Source organism: Sciurus carolinensis, chromosome 3 (assembly GCF_902686445.1).
Source record: "Sciurus carolinensis chromosome 3, mSciCar1.2, whole genome shotgun sequence".
Classification (NCBI taxonomy): Eukaryota; Metazoa; Chordata; class Mammalia; order Rodentia; family Sciuridae; genus Sciurus; species Sciurus carolinensis.
Window position 1 is genome coordinate 22127862 of NC_062215.1, and position 12710 is coordinate 22140571.

A 12710-nucleotide genomic window follows, 5' to 3' on the forward strand; every position below is an offset into this window, starting at 1 on the left:
TGCATCATCCTCCTTGAGAGATGCTGGAAGGGAAGGAACCTTGGAGAACCCTCCCTATACCTCTCTAGAATCATGAGGCTGGGGTGACGGATAGAGATCAGGACCCCAGGTTACAGGCCAGTGATTGTGACTGCTTATACGTCTTGACATTCACAAACGATGGGCCATACGGGCTGGAGGTAAAAGGACTTTGAAAGATACTTTTTAGCAGAAAGTATCACAATACCAGACCTTAAACTATACTACAGAGCAATAGTAACAAAAATGGCATGGTACTGGCACCAAAATAGACAGGTAGGCCAATGATACAGAATAGAAGACAGACAAACCCACATAAATACAGTTATCTCATACTAGACAAAGATGCCAAAAATATACATTGGAGAAAAGATAGCCTCTTCAACAAATGGTGCTGGGAAAACTGGAAGTCCATATGTAGTAAAGTAAAATTAAACCTCTATCTCTCACCTGCACAAAACTCAACTCAAAATGGATCAAGGATGTAGGAATTAGACCAGAGACCCTGCACCAATTAGAAGAAAAACTAGGTGCAAATCTTCATCATGTCAGCTTAGGACCAGACTTCCTTAACAAGACTCCCAAAGCACAAGAAATAAAAGCAAGAATCAATAAATGGGATAGATTCAAACTAAAAAGATTTTTCTCAGCAAAGGAAACAATCAATAATGTGAAGAAAGAGCCTACAGAGTGGGAGAAAATCTTTACCACACACACTTCAGATAGAGTACTAATCTCCAGAATTTATAAAGAACTCAAAAAACTTAATGCAAAAATACAAATAACCCAATCAATAAATGGGCTAAGGAACTGAGCAGACACTTCACAGAAGATAGACAACTGATCAACGAATATATGAAAAAATGTTCACCGTCTCTAGTAATTAAAGAAATGCAAATCGAAACTACCCTAAGATTTCATCTCACTGCAATTAGAATGGCTGTTATCAAGAATACAAGCAACAGTAGGTGTTGGCAAGGATGGGGGGAGGGGAAGGTACACTTGTACATTGCTGGTGGGATTGCAAATTGGTGCAGCCACTCTGGAAAGCAAAGTTGCCTCAATAAACTTGGAATGGGGCTGGGGAGATAGCTCAGTTGGTAGAGTGCTTGCCTCGGAAGCACAAGGCCCTGGGTTCAATCCCCAGCACCACCAAAAAAAAAAAAAAAAACTTGGAATGGATCCACCATTTGACCCAACTATCCTACTCCTCCATTTATACCCAAAGGACTTAAAATCAGCATACTACACTGACACAGCCACATCAATGTTTATAGCAGTTCAACTCATAATAGCTAGATTGTGGAACCAACCAAGATGCCTTCAATAAATGACTGGATAAAGAAATTGTGGTATATATATACACAATGGAATATTACTCAGCCATAAAGAAGAATAAAATTATGGCATTTGCAGGTGAATGAATGGAGTTGGAGAATATCATGATAAGTGAAATAAACCAATCCCAAAAAACCAAAGGCCGAATGTTTTCTCTGATAAGTGGATGCCCATACATAACAGGGGAGGCAGCGCGGGGTAAGGGAAGAATGGAGGACCCTTGGATTGTGTAGAGGGAAATGAGGGCAGGGGAGGGGGCTGTTGGGAGAAGGAAAGACGGTGAAATGAGACAGACGTCATTCCCCTATGTATATGTATGATTACATGAATGGTGTGAATCTACATCGTGTACAACCAGAGAAGTGAAAAGTTGTACTCCACTTGTGTACAATGAATCAAAATGTATTCTGCTGTCTTGATAGAACAAACGATTTAAAAAAGAGAAAAAAAAAAAAAAGAGCCTTCTTATAGAGTCAAACTCTTCCTCATCCCTAGTCTCAGAGCAATTTCTCTCACCTGCCAGTTCACTCTGGGCTCTCAAGGAAAGGAAGAGAGTGACTCTCAAGCCTTTTGGCCAGTTAGATGAAGGCCAATGCAGGACCCACACTGGAGTAAGGTTGCTACGTGTGCAACCTAAACATGGGTGAAAAGGAGGAAAGAGAAAGGCAGAGGCCCCCTCTTGGAAGGTAGTGACCCCCTCTGCCCAAAGATGAGAAAGGATGGGGCTTGGCAGAGGCCCGTGAAGGTGCAGTCACTTGGAAGGGCCTGCGAACAAGGTGACTGGAGAAACTTCCCTCTTCCTCCAGGAGAAACTGTACAGAGGCAGACTTGGGAGAAATTGAGTGTCCCCGACACCCCAACTCAGCATGGAGGGTCAATACCAGAAGCAGATGCACGATAGTGAGAGGGTCACAACCTCCCTTCCTAGGCACGTGGTCCCCTGGATCAAGACTACATTTCCCAGGTTCCCTTGCAGGTGGGCGTGGCCCAGAGAGCATGTTCTAACTGAGGACTTCGCATAGACAGGTCACGTGACAGCCCTGGGCGTTTCTGGGAGCCTGCGCGCTGTAGGAAGGGGCTGGGCCACATCGGCGCGGTGCGGTGGCTGCGTGAATCCGTTGATACCTTCCCGGCGAGAAAGCAACGAGTTCTCTGTTGGTTGAGCCGCTGTTTGGTGTTCTTGTTACTCCTACAGCCAAGCCTAGCCTTAATAACCTTAGAGCCGAAGGAGGAGTCAAGGCGGGAAAAGGAAGCGGGTCCCAGTTGTAGGTAAAATCGCAGAGCCCTAGGGGTGTGTTGGGAGCCTGGGGCTGAGCGCTCGGGAGCAGAGCGAGGCTGCAGAAGGGCCTGGTGAGGAGCCCAGAAGAACCAGCCACCTGCGCACATTGCCCACTCCCTCTCGTTCCCTGCCCAGGACTCTGGCACAAAGCCCGCCGAGCCAGGCCAGAGATTCTGACCATGAGCCTACTTAGGGTTCCTCTCTGCCCCGGATTGCACATTCTGAGTACTGACCTGAGACAGAGTTGGCCACTTAAGTTAAACACAAGGCGTAGAGACCAGAGTGAGCAGTTGTGGGTGCGACCCAATGTGGAGCTCTCCATCCTCCCCACCCCCCTCAGCTTCATCCATTTACCCACCCAACAGATTATGGAACTTCCACCAGTGTTCTAAGTGCTGGGGACAGACAGGGGGGAAACATCAAAAATCCCGTAGTCTTGGATCCTATATGCTAGGCTTGCGTGGGAGACCGCGCGGGTGGTGGTGGTAGGTGATAAACAGGATAAATAAGAAAAATAAAGTATGTTATGTAGTGATCAGTGCAAAGGAAATAAAGCTAAGAGGGGATAGGAAGTAGGGGGTTAAGTTTAGGTAGGACTACTGGGGAAAGCTTCATTCACTAAAATGCAGCTTTTCTGTAAAGATGTTTTTTGCTGTAGTAGGTTGTGGACCCAGGGCCTCCTGCTAGGCAGGTGCTCTACCACTGACCTACATCTCCAGTCCTTTTTATTCTATTTTAAGACAGGATCTTGCCTGGTTGCGCATGCCTGTAATCCCAGCAACTCAGTAGGCAGAGGCAGGAGGATCACAAGTTCATGGCCAGCCTGAGCAATTTAGCAAGACCTTGTCTCAAAGTTTAAAAAAAAAAAAAAAATACATTAAAAGGACTGGGGATGTGATTCAGTGGTGGGGTGTTCCTGGGATCAATCCCTCCGTTTGGTGGGGTGGGGGGGAATTGACAGGGTCTCACTAAGATACTGAGGCTGGCCTTGAACTTGGGATCCTGCTGCCTTGCCCTCCTGAGTAACTGGGATTACAGGAATGCACCATGGTGTCTGGCTTGGTATACTAGACTTTAAAATATAGAAGCGGTGCAGGAGACAGAAAATACAGTTATGTCTTGATATGGCACCAGTATTAACTTGATAAGTACAAACGTGCATGCCTGCGTATGTGTGTCCCTTTGTGACTAAGGAAGGAAATGTCTCCACAATCCCAGCAGACCAGGGTGAAGTGTCTGGAACAGACTGGAGCAGGTCAGGACTTGGAGTGGTATTTGTCTTCAAGCAGGGCCAAGAGGGGCCCGTGCTCTGGGCATCGTCAGCGACGCCTCTCCCAGCCTGAACAGCGCTATCTGAGAAGGAGGATGAGCCCTGGAGATTATAGAGTCTCCTATGTCTGGCCGTGACTTTGGGGACTGGGGAACAGTACAGGATGACCATGGGCCGTCCACCTCCCACCCCACCCTATCCACACCTCGGCCCCTTTCTATTCCCTTTCCACTCCCACCAGACAGGGTCTGTTGGGGTTTTTCCAGGCTGGGCCAACCACCTGACCCAGCAGGGGCCACAGGGATGGGGCAGGGACCATCCTGGACAGTCAGGAGAGATGAGGCGTGACCCTGAACCCCTGTGGTTGAGGGCAGGGGACGAGCAGCAACTTTGCCTATGGCAGGTAGAGGAGGGAGTGGGGGAGGTCAGCAGTGCCCCCTCCACACATCCTGTTTTCAGAATGTGGGACCCTAACACGTGCTGTTCCCTTTGGACTTCATCCAGGGCAGCACCCCCCACCCAGGACCACTCCCAAGGCACCCCTGCAGGGAGGTTCCCTGGCACACCCACGCAGGGTTAGCCTACAGTTTTTCCAGGCTGGGTGGGCCCCTGAGCCAGTGCGGGTGGAGGGTGCATTTCCCACCCCTTCCTGAAAGCTGACCAGGGGTTCCCCATCAGCAAAGGGAAAACCATGCAGGTCGCTGTGGCTGACTGCAAGAGGAAGTGTCACTGAGGAGGCAAGGCCCAGTGCTCTTCCCCCTAGAAGGACAGGCATGACCCACCTCCAGTGCCTGCACCCTCGAGCCCCAGACAAGGCCCTGGCAGGCCCTGGGACATCACCTGGGAATCCCAGCCAGGTCAGAGGGAGGACAGGCTTAAGAATACGTGCTCCAGAACCAGTCAGGCAGGTGTGAGGCCAGGACCTGCTGTTTGCTGGTGGCATGACTGCAGGCAAGTAGCTTAGACCCTCTGAGTCTGTTCCCCAGCGGTAAATAGTGCCCTCCTGCCAGGGTTGGTAGGAGGACTGAATGAGCAAATGATGTGCCAGGCTCCGGGCCCTCCCCAGCAGGTACGCAAGTGAGCAGGGGACAGTGTGCTAGCTGGGCAGACCCCTAGGAAGGCAGAGGGGACAAAGAAGACACCTCAACCCAGAATGCCCCTCCCCAGCTGCTCAGGTCCCCATCAGCCACCCTAACTTTCCTCCCCTCTAGGACAGCCTCTCTGGCCACCTACAACAGAAGACTATCAATTTAGAGCTTTCAGATGGGAGGAGAAGGCTTGTAAAATAACATGTTCATCATAATAAATCTGGAAATTACAGAAAAGCAGAAAGGAAGTCAGAGCTTTTGTTTAACTACCAAAGCCAGCCACTCTGGATACCTTGATGCTGTTCCACATGGCTTTTCCAGGCATAATGCTTTTGGTTTTCTGTAACATGGTTGAGACCTGAGCATTAAGACGGTGAGCTAGACCAAACTTGGGGGTCAGCTGGCCCAGCTTCCTTGGATCCAGGGTAAAGAAGTGGCAGGGTTGGATCCAGAAACCTTTAGGTGCTTGTTGCCTCCTAAACACCAGTAAGAACCTCCTACCTCCCAACACAGCATGAACCTCCCCCTAGCACCAAAGACCACCTTCAAAAGGAACATTTATAGCAGATCTAGGCCTTCCAGTTTGGGGGTGTCTTTTGAGGAAGAGCTTCCAAGAACCCCTTGGTTCCTTCAATAAAGGGTGTGACTTTGGTTAACCCTTTCCCTCTTCTGCAAATGGAGATCCAGCTAGGGGATGAGGGAGGGGTGGGAAGGGAGGGTTGGCAGAGCCCAGCAAGGGGTGTGGCCTTGGATCTGTTCCCAGGGTGGAGCCAGCCAACAAGGTCACCCTGTCCCTTTAAGAGAAGGGGGAGAGCTAGCCCCTCTCAGCCATCCTGTCCTGTCATCCATCCCAGCCAAATCCGAAAGGGAAAATGAAAGAGGGACCAGGAGGAACAGGTCCCAGCTGTCTCCCAAGGTCCTGCTCTTGGTTCTAACACCTCAACCCCAACTCCTGGTGAGTGGGTCAGCTGTGGGTCTGGGGGTACGGAGGGGCTGTGAGGGACCCCTAGGACTGTGTGTGTCAGGGAGGTTCTCAGGAGATTCTGAAGGATGCCTGGGAGGAGGTGGGAGGAGGGCCGCATTCCCACCACTGGGTTAGGAGCGGACAGGAACACCCAGAACAGGAATCCTGAAGAGTTACAGAAGTGGGGGCTGCTTTTGTGTCAGCCCCCTAATCCCAACAGGAGTTCACTGCAGTGAAAAGAACAGAGAAATGGTGGGCAGGGAAAGAAATTCTCAGTGGCTCTGCCTGCTGTTCCCCTATGCTCCCAGGAGTCCCAAGGGCCTGGCGTCCTGGGCTCCAGGCATGGCCCTTGCATGTGGAAAGCATTCGTGCATACGCGGCCACTGGGCCTCAGCTTCCATAAGTGCAAGTCAAGCGCTGGCCCTACAGGTCTATCAAGTCCCTTCCCAAAAATCTGGAATCTGGAGGAGCATAGGGGCCAGCCCGGCAGGGCAAGCAGGCCCAAGCAGACCGTGGCTAAATTCCAGAGGGGTGCTGCTTCCCAGCCCCAAAGGGAAGAGAACCTAAGGCGGAATCACCTCCTCCACTCAGACCCCTTGGTCCTGGACTTCGCTGTTAACTCATTCACTCCCACAAAACCTTGCTGAACCCAGGCCTCTCTGACCCTGGTGCACCCTGAAGTTAGAGATAACTGACCGCCACCTCATGGGCGTGGGAGGGGCGGGGGTCTCCATTTATCCCTGCCTCACTATCCTCTGCATCCCCAGCACCATGGGGGAGTGGGCGTTCCTAGGCTCGCTGCTGGACGCCGTGCAACTACAATCGCCACTCGTGGGTCGCCTCTGGCTGGTGGTCATGCTGATCTTCCGCATCCTGGTGCTGGCCACCGTGGGCGGTGCCGTGTTCGAGGACGAGCAGGAGGAATTCGTGTGCAACACGTTGCAGCCGGGCTGTCGCCAGACCTGCTACGACCGCGCCTTCCCAGTCTCCCACTACCGCTTCTGGCTCTTCCACATCCTGCTGCTCTCCGCGCCGCCAGTGCTGTTCGTCATCTACTCCATGCACCAGGCCAGCAAGGAGGCTGGAGGCGCGGAGGCTGGCGGCGCGGAGGTGGCAGCGCCGTGTGCGCGCGGGCGGCCAGAGGGCTCGGGCGCTCCCTGCGCCCTGCGCGCGCGCCGCGCGCGCCGCTGCTACCTGCTGAGCGTGGCGCTGCGCCTCCTGGCCGAGCTGGCCTTCCTGGGCGGCCAGGCGCTGCTCTACGGCTTCCGCGTGGCCCCGCACTTCGCTTGTGCTGGCCCGCCCTGCCCGCACACCGTCGATTGCTTCGTGAGCCGGCCCACGGAGAAGACGGTGTTCGTGGTCTTCTACTTCGCCGTAGGGCTGCTCTCGGCGCTGCTCAGCGTGGCCGAGTTGGGCCACCTGCTCTGGAAGGGCCGTTCGCGCTCCGGGGAGCGCGACAACCGCTGCAACCGTGAGCACGAGGAAGCGCGGAAGCTGCTCCCGCCGCCACCGCCCGCCCTGCCATCGCGGCGCCCGGGCCTCGATCCCTACGCCCCACCCGCCTATGCGCATCGGGCACCGGCGGGTGACAGCGAAGAAGGCGAGGGGGGCAGTGGCCGCAGCAAGGCGTCACTGGCCACTGTCCGCCAGGACCTGACCATCTAGCGGTGGGCCCTGCCCAGTGCGGACGGTGAGATCCGAGGGCGAACCCCACCACCCGGGTCCCTACCGCAGAAGCAAGAGGCTTCCGAAAGGACTGCCGCAGGATCCTGCCTGAGCGCGGTGGACCGGCCCGGGGAGGCGTAGCGCTGCAGTAATGCGCTCAGGTGTCGCCGGCAGCAGCCATGCTGGGGTCGCAGAGAATGAACTAAGGCGCGTCCCTGATGCCCTGATCTTGTTGGGAAGGGAGGAGGCCAGGGGGACTGAAGGGAAGTGGACAGGAGGAAGGCAGCTAGTGACCTGGTTGCAGTAGAGACAAAACCAACTGTGAGACCAGATTCCCAGGCGCTGTCCTTGTTCAGAGAGGAGTGATGTCCATATGTGGACTCTTGGTGAGTGTTCACAAATGAACACATGACTACGCTGTGACGCGTGTGCACATGCAAGTCCTGTGTGAGATCCATGCATGCAGGTGCTCACACGTGTACAAACTCATCCCTCCTAAATGTGTTGTGCGTACATGTTCACATAGACACATGGACCTCTTGAGTGAACAGTGCATGCGTACAAATGTGCACACAGACACGTATATGTCCTATGTGTGCTGCTGCACATGTGTAATGGACATCCTGTGTGAGCCGGGTGTGTGATCACTGGCATGTACTGCACAGATGGCCAGGATCCAAAGGCCAGCAGGGGCCATAAGATTCCCTTCTTACTGCCCCAACCCAGCCCACCTGAGGGTTTCCCAGGAAGATGTCCCTTCCTGAGAGGCCACATGGGAAGTGGGGGGAGGAGGCACCCCTTCACAGCGGCAGGCCTCCGTCCTGTAGGCTTGTGAGCGCACCCACGCTCTCCACCAGTGCCTGGGTCAGGGTGGCTGGGCCCTCACTTGGAGGCAGAGTCAAGTTGGTTAGTGGGCAGGACAGACTAGTGTGTGTTTGCTTGTTTTTGTTTTGTTTTCAGTACTCGACACTGATCCCAGACCACTGGGCTACATCCCCAGCCCTTCCTTAATTTTTTTTTTTTTTTTTTTTTTTTTTTTTTTTTTGAGACAGGGTCTCACTCAGTTGTCCAGGCTGGCCTTGAACTTGCAATCCTCCTGCCTCAGACTCTGTGTCCAGCTTAGTGTCATTGTTTCCTCTTTCATTTTCAGCCTTCTCGCCCACTGCCGTTCCCCCTTCCACCCGGAAACAGGCTCCTGCCTATTTCCCCACCTTCACTCTCCCCACCCACCAGCATTCAAAGGACTGTCCACTCAGCTGCCTTGTGCCTGCCTGTCTCTCCTCTACCCCCATCTATCTTCCTCCTTCACCACTCCAGTGAGGACATCATCCATAAGATCACCCAGGACCAAATGACAAATCCAGAGGCCACCGTCTCACCACACCTCAGGGACTCCATCCAACCCTGCTTATCTGGCTCTGCCGTTGACCTCAGTGCCCACTCTGCCTCTTTTCCCAAGTTCCCGGAGTTCCTTGTACTCTTTCCCCTCCTGTGTGCCACGCAGCAGCCTAAGAGACTTGCTCAGTACCTCCCTGCTGAAACCCTCACCCTCAGGGTAAGGCCAGCACCCTGGTGAGCCTTGAGAGGCTGCAGAGAGCCGGGCCCCACTCAAAGGCCTCTGGCCCCATGGCCTCTTTCGGTGCTGAGGATTGAACCCAGGGCCTTGTGCTTGCAAGGCAAGTACTCTACCAACTGAGCTATCTCCCCAGCCCTCTTGCTGTGGTTTCTGTGCTCCAAACCATACCAAATCTTCCGTTCTTAACAAGCCCATGCCTGCTTTGCTTCCAAGAGTTTGGACATGCTGTTCTTTGCCAGAAGCAGCCTCCCTCTGCAGCCTGTCCTCCCCTCACTAATGCCTGCCTGTCTGCTGTCTCACTAGGGAAAAAATAGATGCCTTCAAGCAAGGGAAGGAAGAAGCCAGTACCCTAAGTCCTGTGCTCCTGAGGGATGGCTCGCTGTCTCTCCATTCATGATCCATGGCATTGTGTCTACATAGTGCTTAATAAAACATGTTCAATGGAGCCAGACACAGTGGTGCCCACCGGTGACCCCAGTTACTCACCAGGCTGAGGTAGGAGGATCCCAAGTGTGAGACCAGCCTCAGCAACTCAGTGAGGCCCTCAGCAACTTTCTAAGACCCTGACTCAAAATTAAAAACAAAAAGGGCTGGGAGTATAGCTCTTGGTAAAGTGCCCCTGGGTTAAATCTCCAGTACCAAAAAAAAAAAAAAAAGGAAAGTTTGAGGCCAGCCTGGGCAACTTAGGGAGACCTTGTATCAAAATAAAATTAGAAGGGGCAGGGGCTGTAGCTCAGTGGTAGCGTGCCCCCTACTATACACACTAGCAGAAAAAAGTTTTGGATGAGAAACGGAAGCAGTCTCCAGGCCAGTGCCATGACCATGCCTGAGTACACACCTACCCTCCCGTGGCGCCCCTCCATCTCTGATGAGAGTCCAGTCTACAGCCTGGTCCCCAGTACTTCAGTGCAGACGTGGATGTATAGCTGTTTTCTAGATCTATTCATTCAAAAAATATTTGTTGAGTATATACCATGTGTCAGGCAAAGATCAAGATCAGCATCATTTGATAAAATGATATGTGAGGAATCAGGTGCAGTGACAGGCACCTATAATCCCAAGGACTCTGGAAGCTGAGGCAGGAGGATCTCAAGTTCAAGGCCAGCCTGGGCAACTTAGGAAGAACTTCTATTAAAATAAAATTTTTTTAAAAGGTTAGGGCCAGGTGCAGTGGCGCTTGCCTGTTATCCCTGTGGCTCAGGAGGCTGAGGCAGAAGGATCTCGAGTTCAAAGCCAGCCTCAGGAACTTAGTGAGACCCTAAGCAACTTAGTGAGTTGTTCCTGTCTCAAAATCAAAAAATAAAATGTTTTAGTCAGCTGTTTTGTTGCTGTGACTAAATGGCCCGACCAGCACCACTGTAAAGGAGGAAAGGTTCATTTGAGGGCTCACGGTTTCAGAGGTCTCAATCCATAGACCGCTGGCTCCATTCCTCAGAGCTCAAGGTGAGACAGAACAACGTGGTTGAAAAGTGTGGCAGAGGGAAGCAGTTTGCATTATCAGGAAGCAGAGAGAATCCACTCTCCAGATATAAAATATAAAACCACAGCCATACCCCAATCCTCACCTCCTTCAACCACACTATGGCTTCGATTAATCCCATCAGGGACTGATTCACTGATTGGATTAAGACTCTCACAACCCAATCATTTCTCCTCTGAACCTTCCTGCATTGTCTCACATGTGAGCTTTTGGGGGACACCTCACATCCAAACCCTAACATAAAATAAAATAAAAAGGGGCTGGGGATATGGCTCAGTGGTTAAGTGCCTCAGTGGTTAACCCTGGTACCAAAAATAAATAAATAAAATAAAATAAAAATAAGTGTTGGGAGTGTAGCTAAGAGATAGAGTGCTCCTGGGTTCCATCTCCACTATTGCTGGAAAAAAAAAAAAAATAGGATGTGAACCACATATGGATTTTCAAGTTTTCCATTAACCGCATTAAAAAACAAAAAGGAAACAGGTGGAGTCAGTTTTAGGACTATATTTTCTTTAATTCCTTTTATCCAAAATAGTGTGATTTCCGCTTATTGCCAACATTAAAAAGATATTTTACATTTTTTTACCCAAAATCTTCCGAAGCTGGTGTGAACTTTACATTTAGAGCACATCTCAGTTTGGACCAGCACATCTCCGAGGCTCGGTCACCATGCGTGGTTGGTGGCTGCTGTATGGTGTGGAGCATATATTGAGCTCTAGTGTATGCACTCAGGGAGCTGATGTTCTAGAAGGGAAGGCAACAATCAATAGGTACAGGATACATGTCAGGTGGTTGTCAGAAGAAGGGGAGAGTGACATCCCCGAGGAGGTGACACTTGAGAACATAGCAAGGGGCTAGCCATGAAACTGTCTCCAAGAAGAGCATCCAAGTGGGGGGAATGGCAGGTGCAAAGGTCCAGAGGCAGAAATGGACAGAGGCTGTTGTGGCTGGAGTGTGACTGGAGTGGAGTGAGCCACAGGGTGATGGCACCCCAACAGCAACCCCAACTTTCCCAGTTGTTCTGCAACCTTGCTGGCTCTGCCAGCCCCACCCCCTGCCTTCCTGGACCTAGTGACCTAGTCCCACTGTTTAGCCCCCTCAGCCTCTCCTTCCTGTGCTTACCTTTCACAACCCCTCAGAGCCGCCCAGGGCGGCCCCGTCACTGGTGGACCTGGAGAACACCCGGGGCCTCTGCTCCTGTCATTCAAGTCCAACCCAAACACCTTTTGGAGGCTTAAACTGGATCCAGCTCCTGAACCGGCCTGGACCTGAGCCCCCATGGCCTCACCTCTCTCACCATTGTGATCAAAATCGGAAATGGCCGGCAGGGGTTATGTGGCTCAATGGTAGAGCGCTTGCCTAGCAGGTGTGAGGCACTGGATTCACTTCTCAGCACTACATATATAAATAAAATAAAATAAAAAAGATCTATGGACACCTGAAAAAAAATTTTTTTAATTGGAAATGGCTAAAACACAAAGCTGCTGACAATTTCTGATCATGCAAATCTCCTTGCCACCTCTGTACCTGGCCGAGCTCTTTCGCTTAGGGTTGAAAGGGGCCACCTCTCCCAGGAAGGCTTCTGAGCCCCACCCCAGGCCTGGTAGACACCTCTGCCCAGTATTGCAGTCACCCATCGTCTTCTGGTTGGGTCTCCCTGTGGAGGTCAGACCCTGGCTCAGGGCAGAGCACATCAGCCCGTGTTGACCAGACTCTAGAGCAGTGCTTCAACCTGGGCCATCTGCCCACTGGCCCAGGGGACATCTGGCAATGTCTGGAGAGGAGGCACTGCTAGCAGCTAACCAGAAAAGGCCAGGGAAACTGTTAAGGCACAGGGCAAAGAATTAGCCCAAAATGTCACTAGTGCTTCAGGTGAGCGACTTCTTCACAGCAACTGTTGGCCAATAAAAAAACGACGTCAAACCCAGAGGGCTTCTCTAGCATGGGGGGGGCCGCTGTTTCAGGTGTCACCATGATGAGGGACCCTGTTGGCATTTAGTGGGAACGGGCTACCAATGCCAAGTTACCCTCC

At 52.1% G+C, this 12710-nt stretch overlaps 1 protein-coding gene and 1 non-coding gene across 2 annotated transcripts; both read left to right on the forward strand.

Annotated features, from left to right (window-relative positions):
• Positions 1-1100: 1100 nt before the first annotated feature.
• Trnap-cgg (transfer RNA proline (anticodon CGG)) lies at positions 1101-1173 on the forward strand. Its single transcript has one exon. It is a non-coding gene; the product is annotated as a tRNA-Pro (tRNA).
• A 4694-nt stretch (positions 1174-5867) lies between these two features.
• Positions 5868-8597, forward strand: Gjd3 (gap junction protein delta 3). Its single transcript, XM_047546066.1, has 2 exons — positions 5868-5948; positions 6725-8597. Exon 2 carries the CDS (start codon positions 6729-6731, stop codon positions 7620-7622), a length of 894 nt encoding a protein of 297 aa, XP_047402022.1. The 5' UTR covers positions 5868-5948; positions 6725-6728; the 3' UTR covers positions 7623-8597.
• The last annotated feature ends 4113 nt before the right edge of the window (positions 8598-12710 follow it).

Bases quoted from the DNA above. Each gene is read 5' to 3' on its own strand.
- Gjd3 (XM_047546066.1), top strand. From the start codon at position 6,729: ATGGGGGAGTGGGCGTTCCTAGGCTCGCTGCTGGACGCCGTGCAACTA.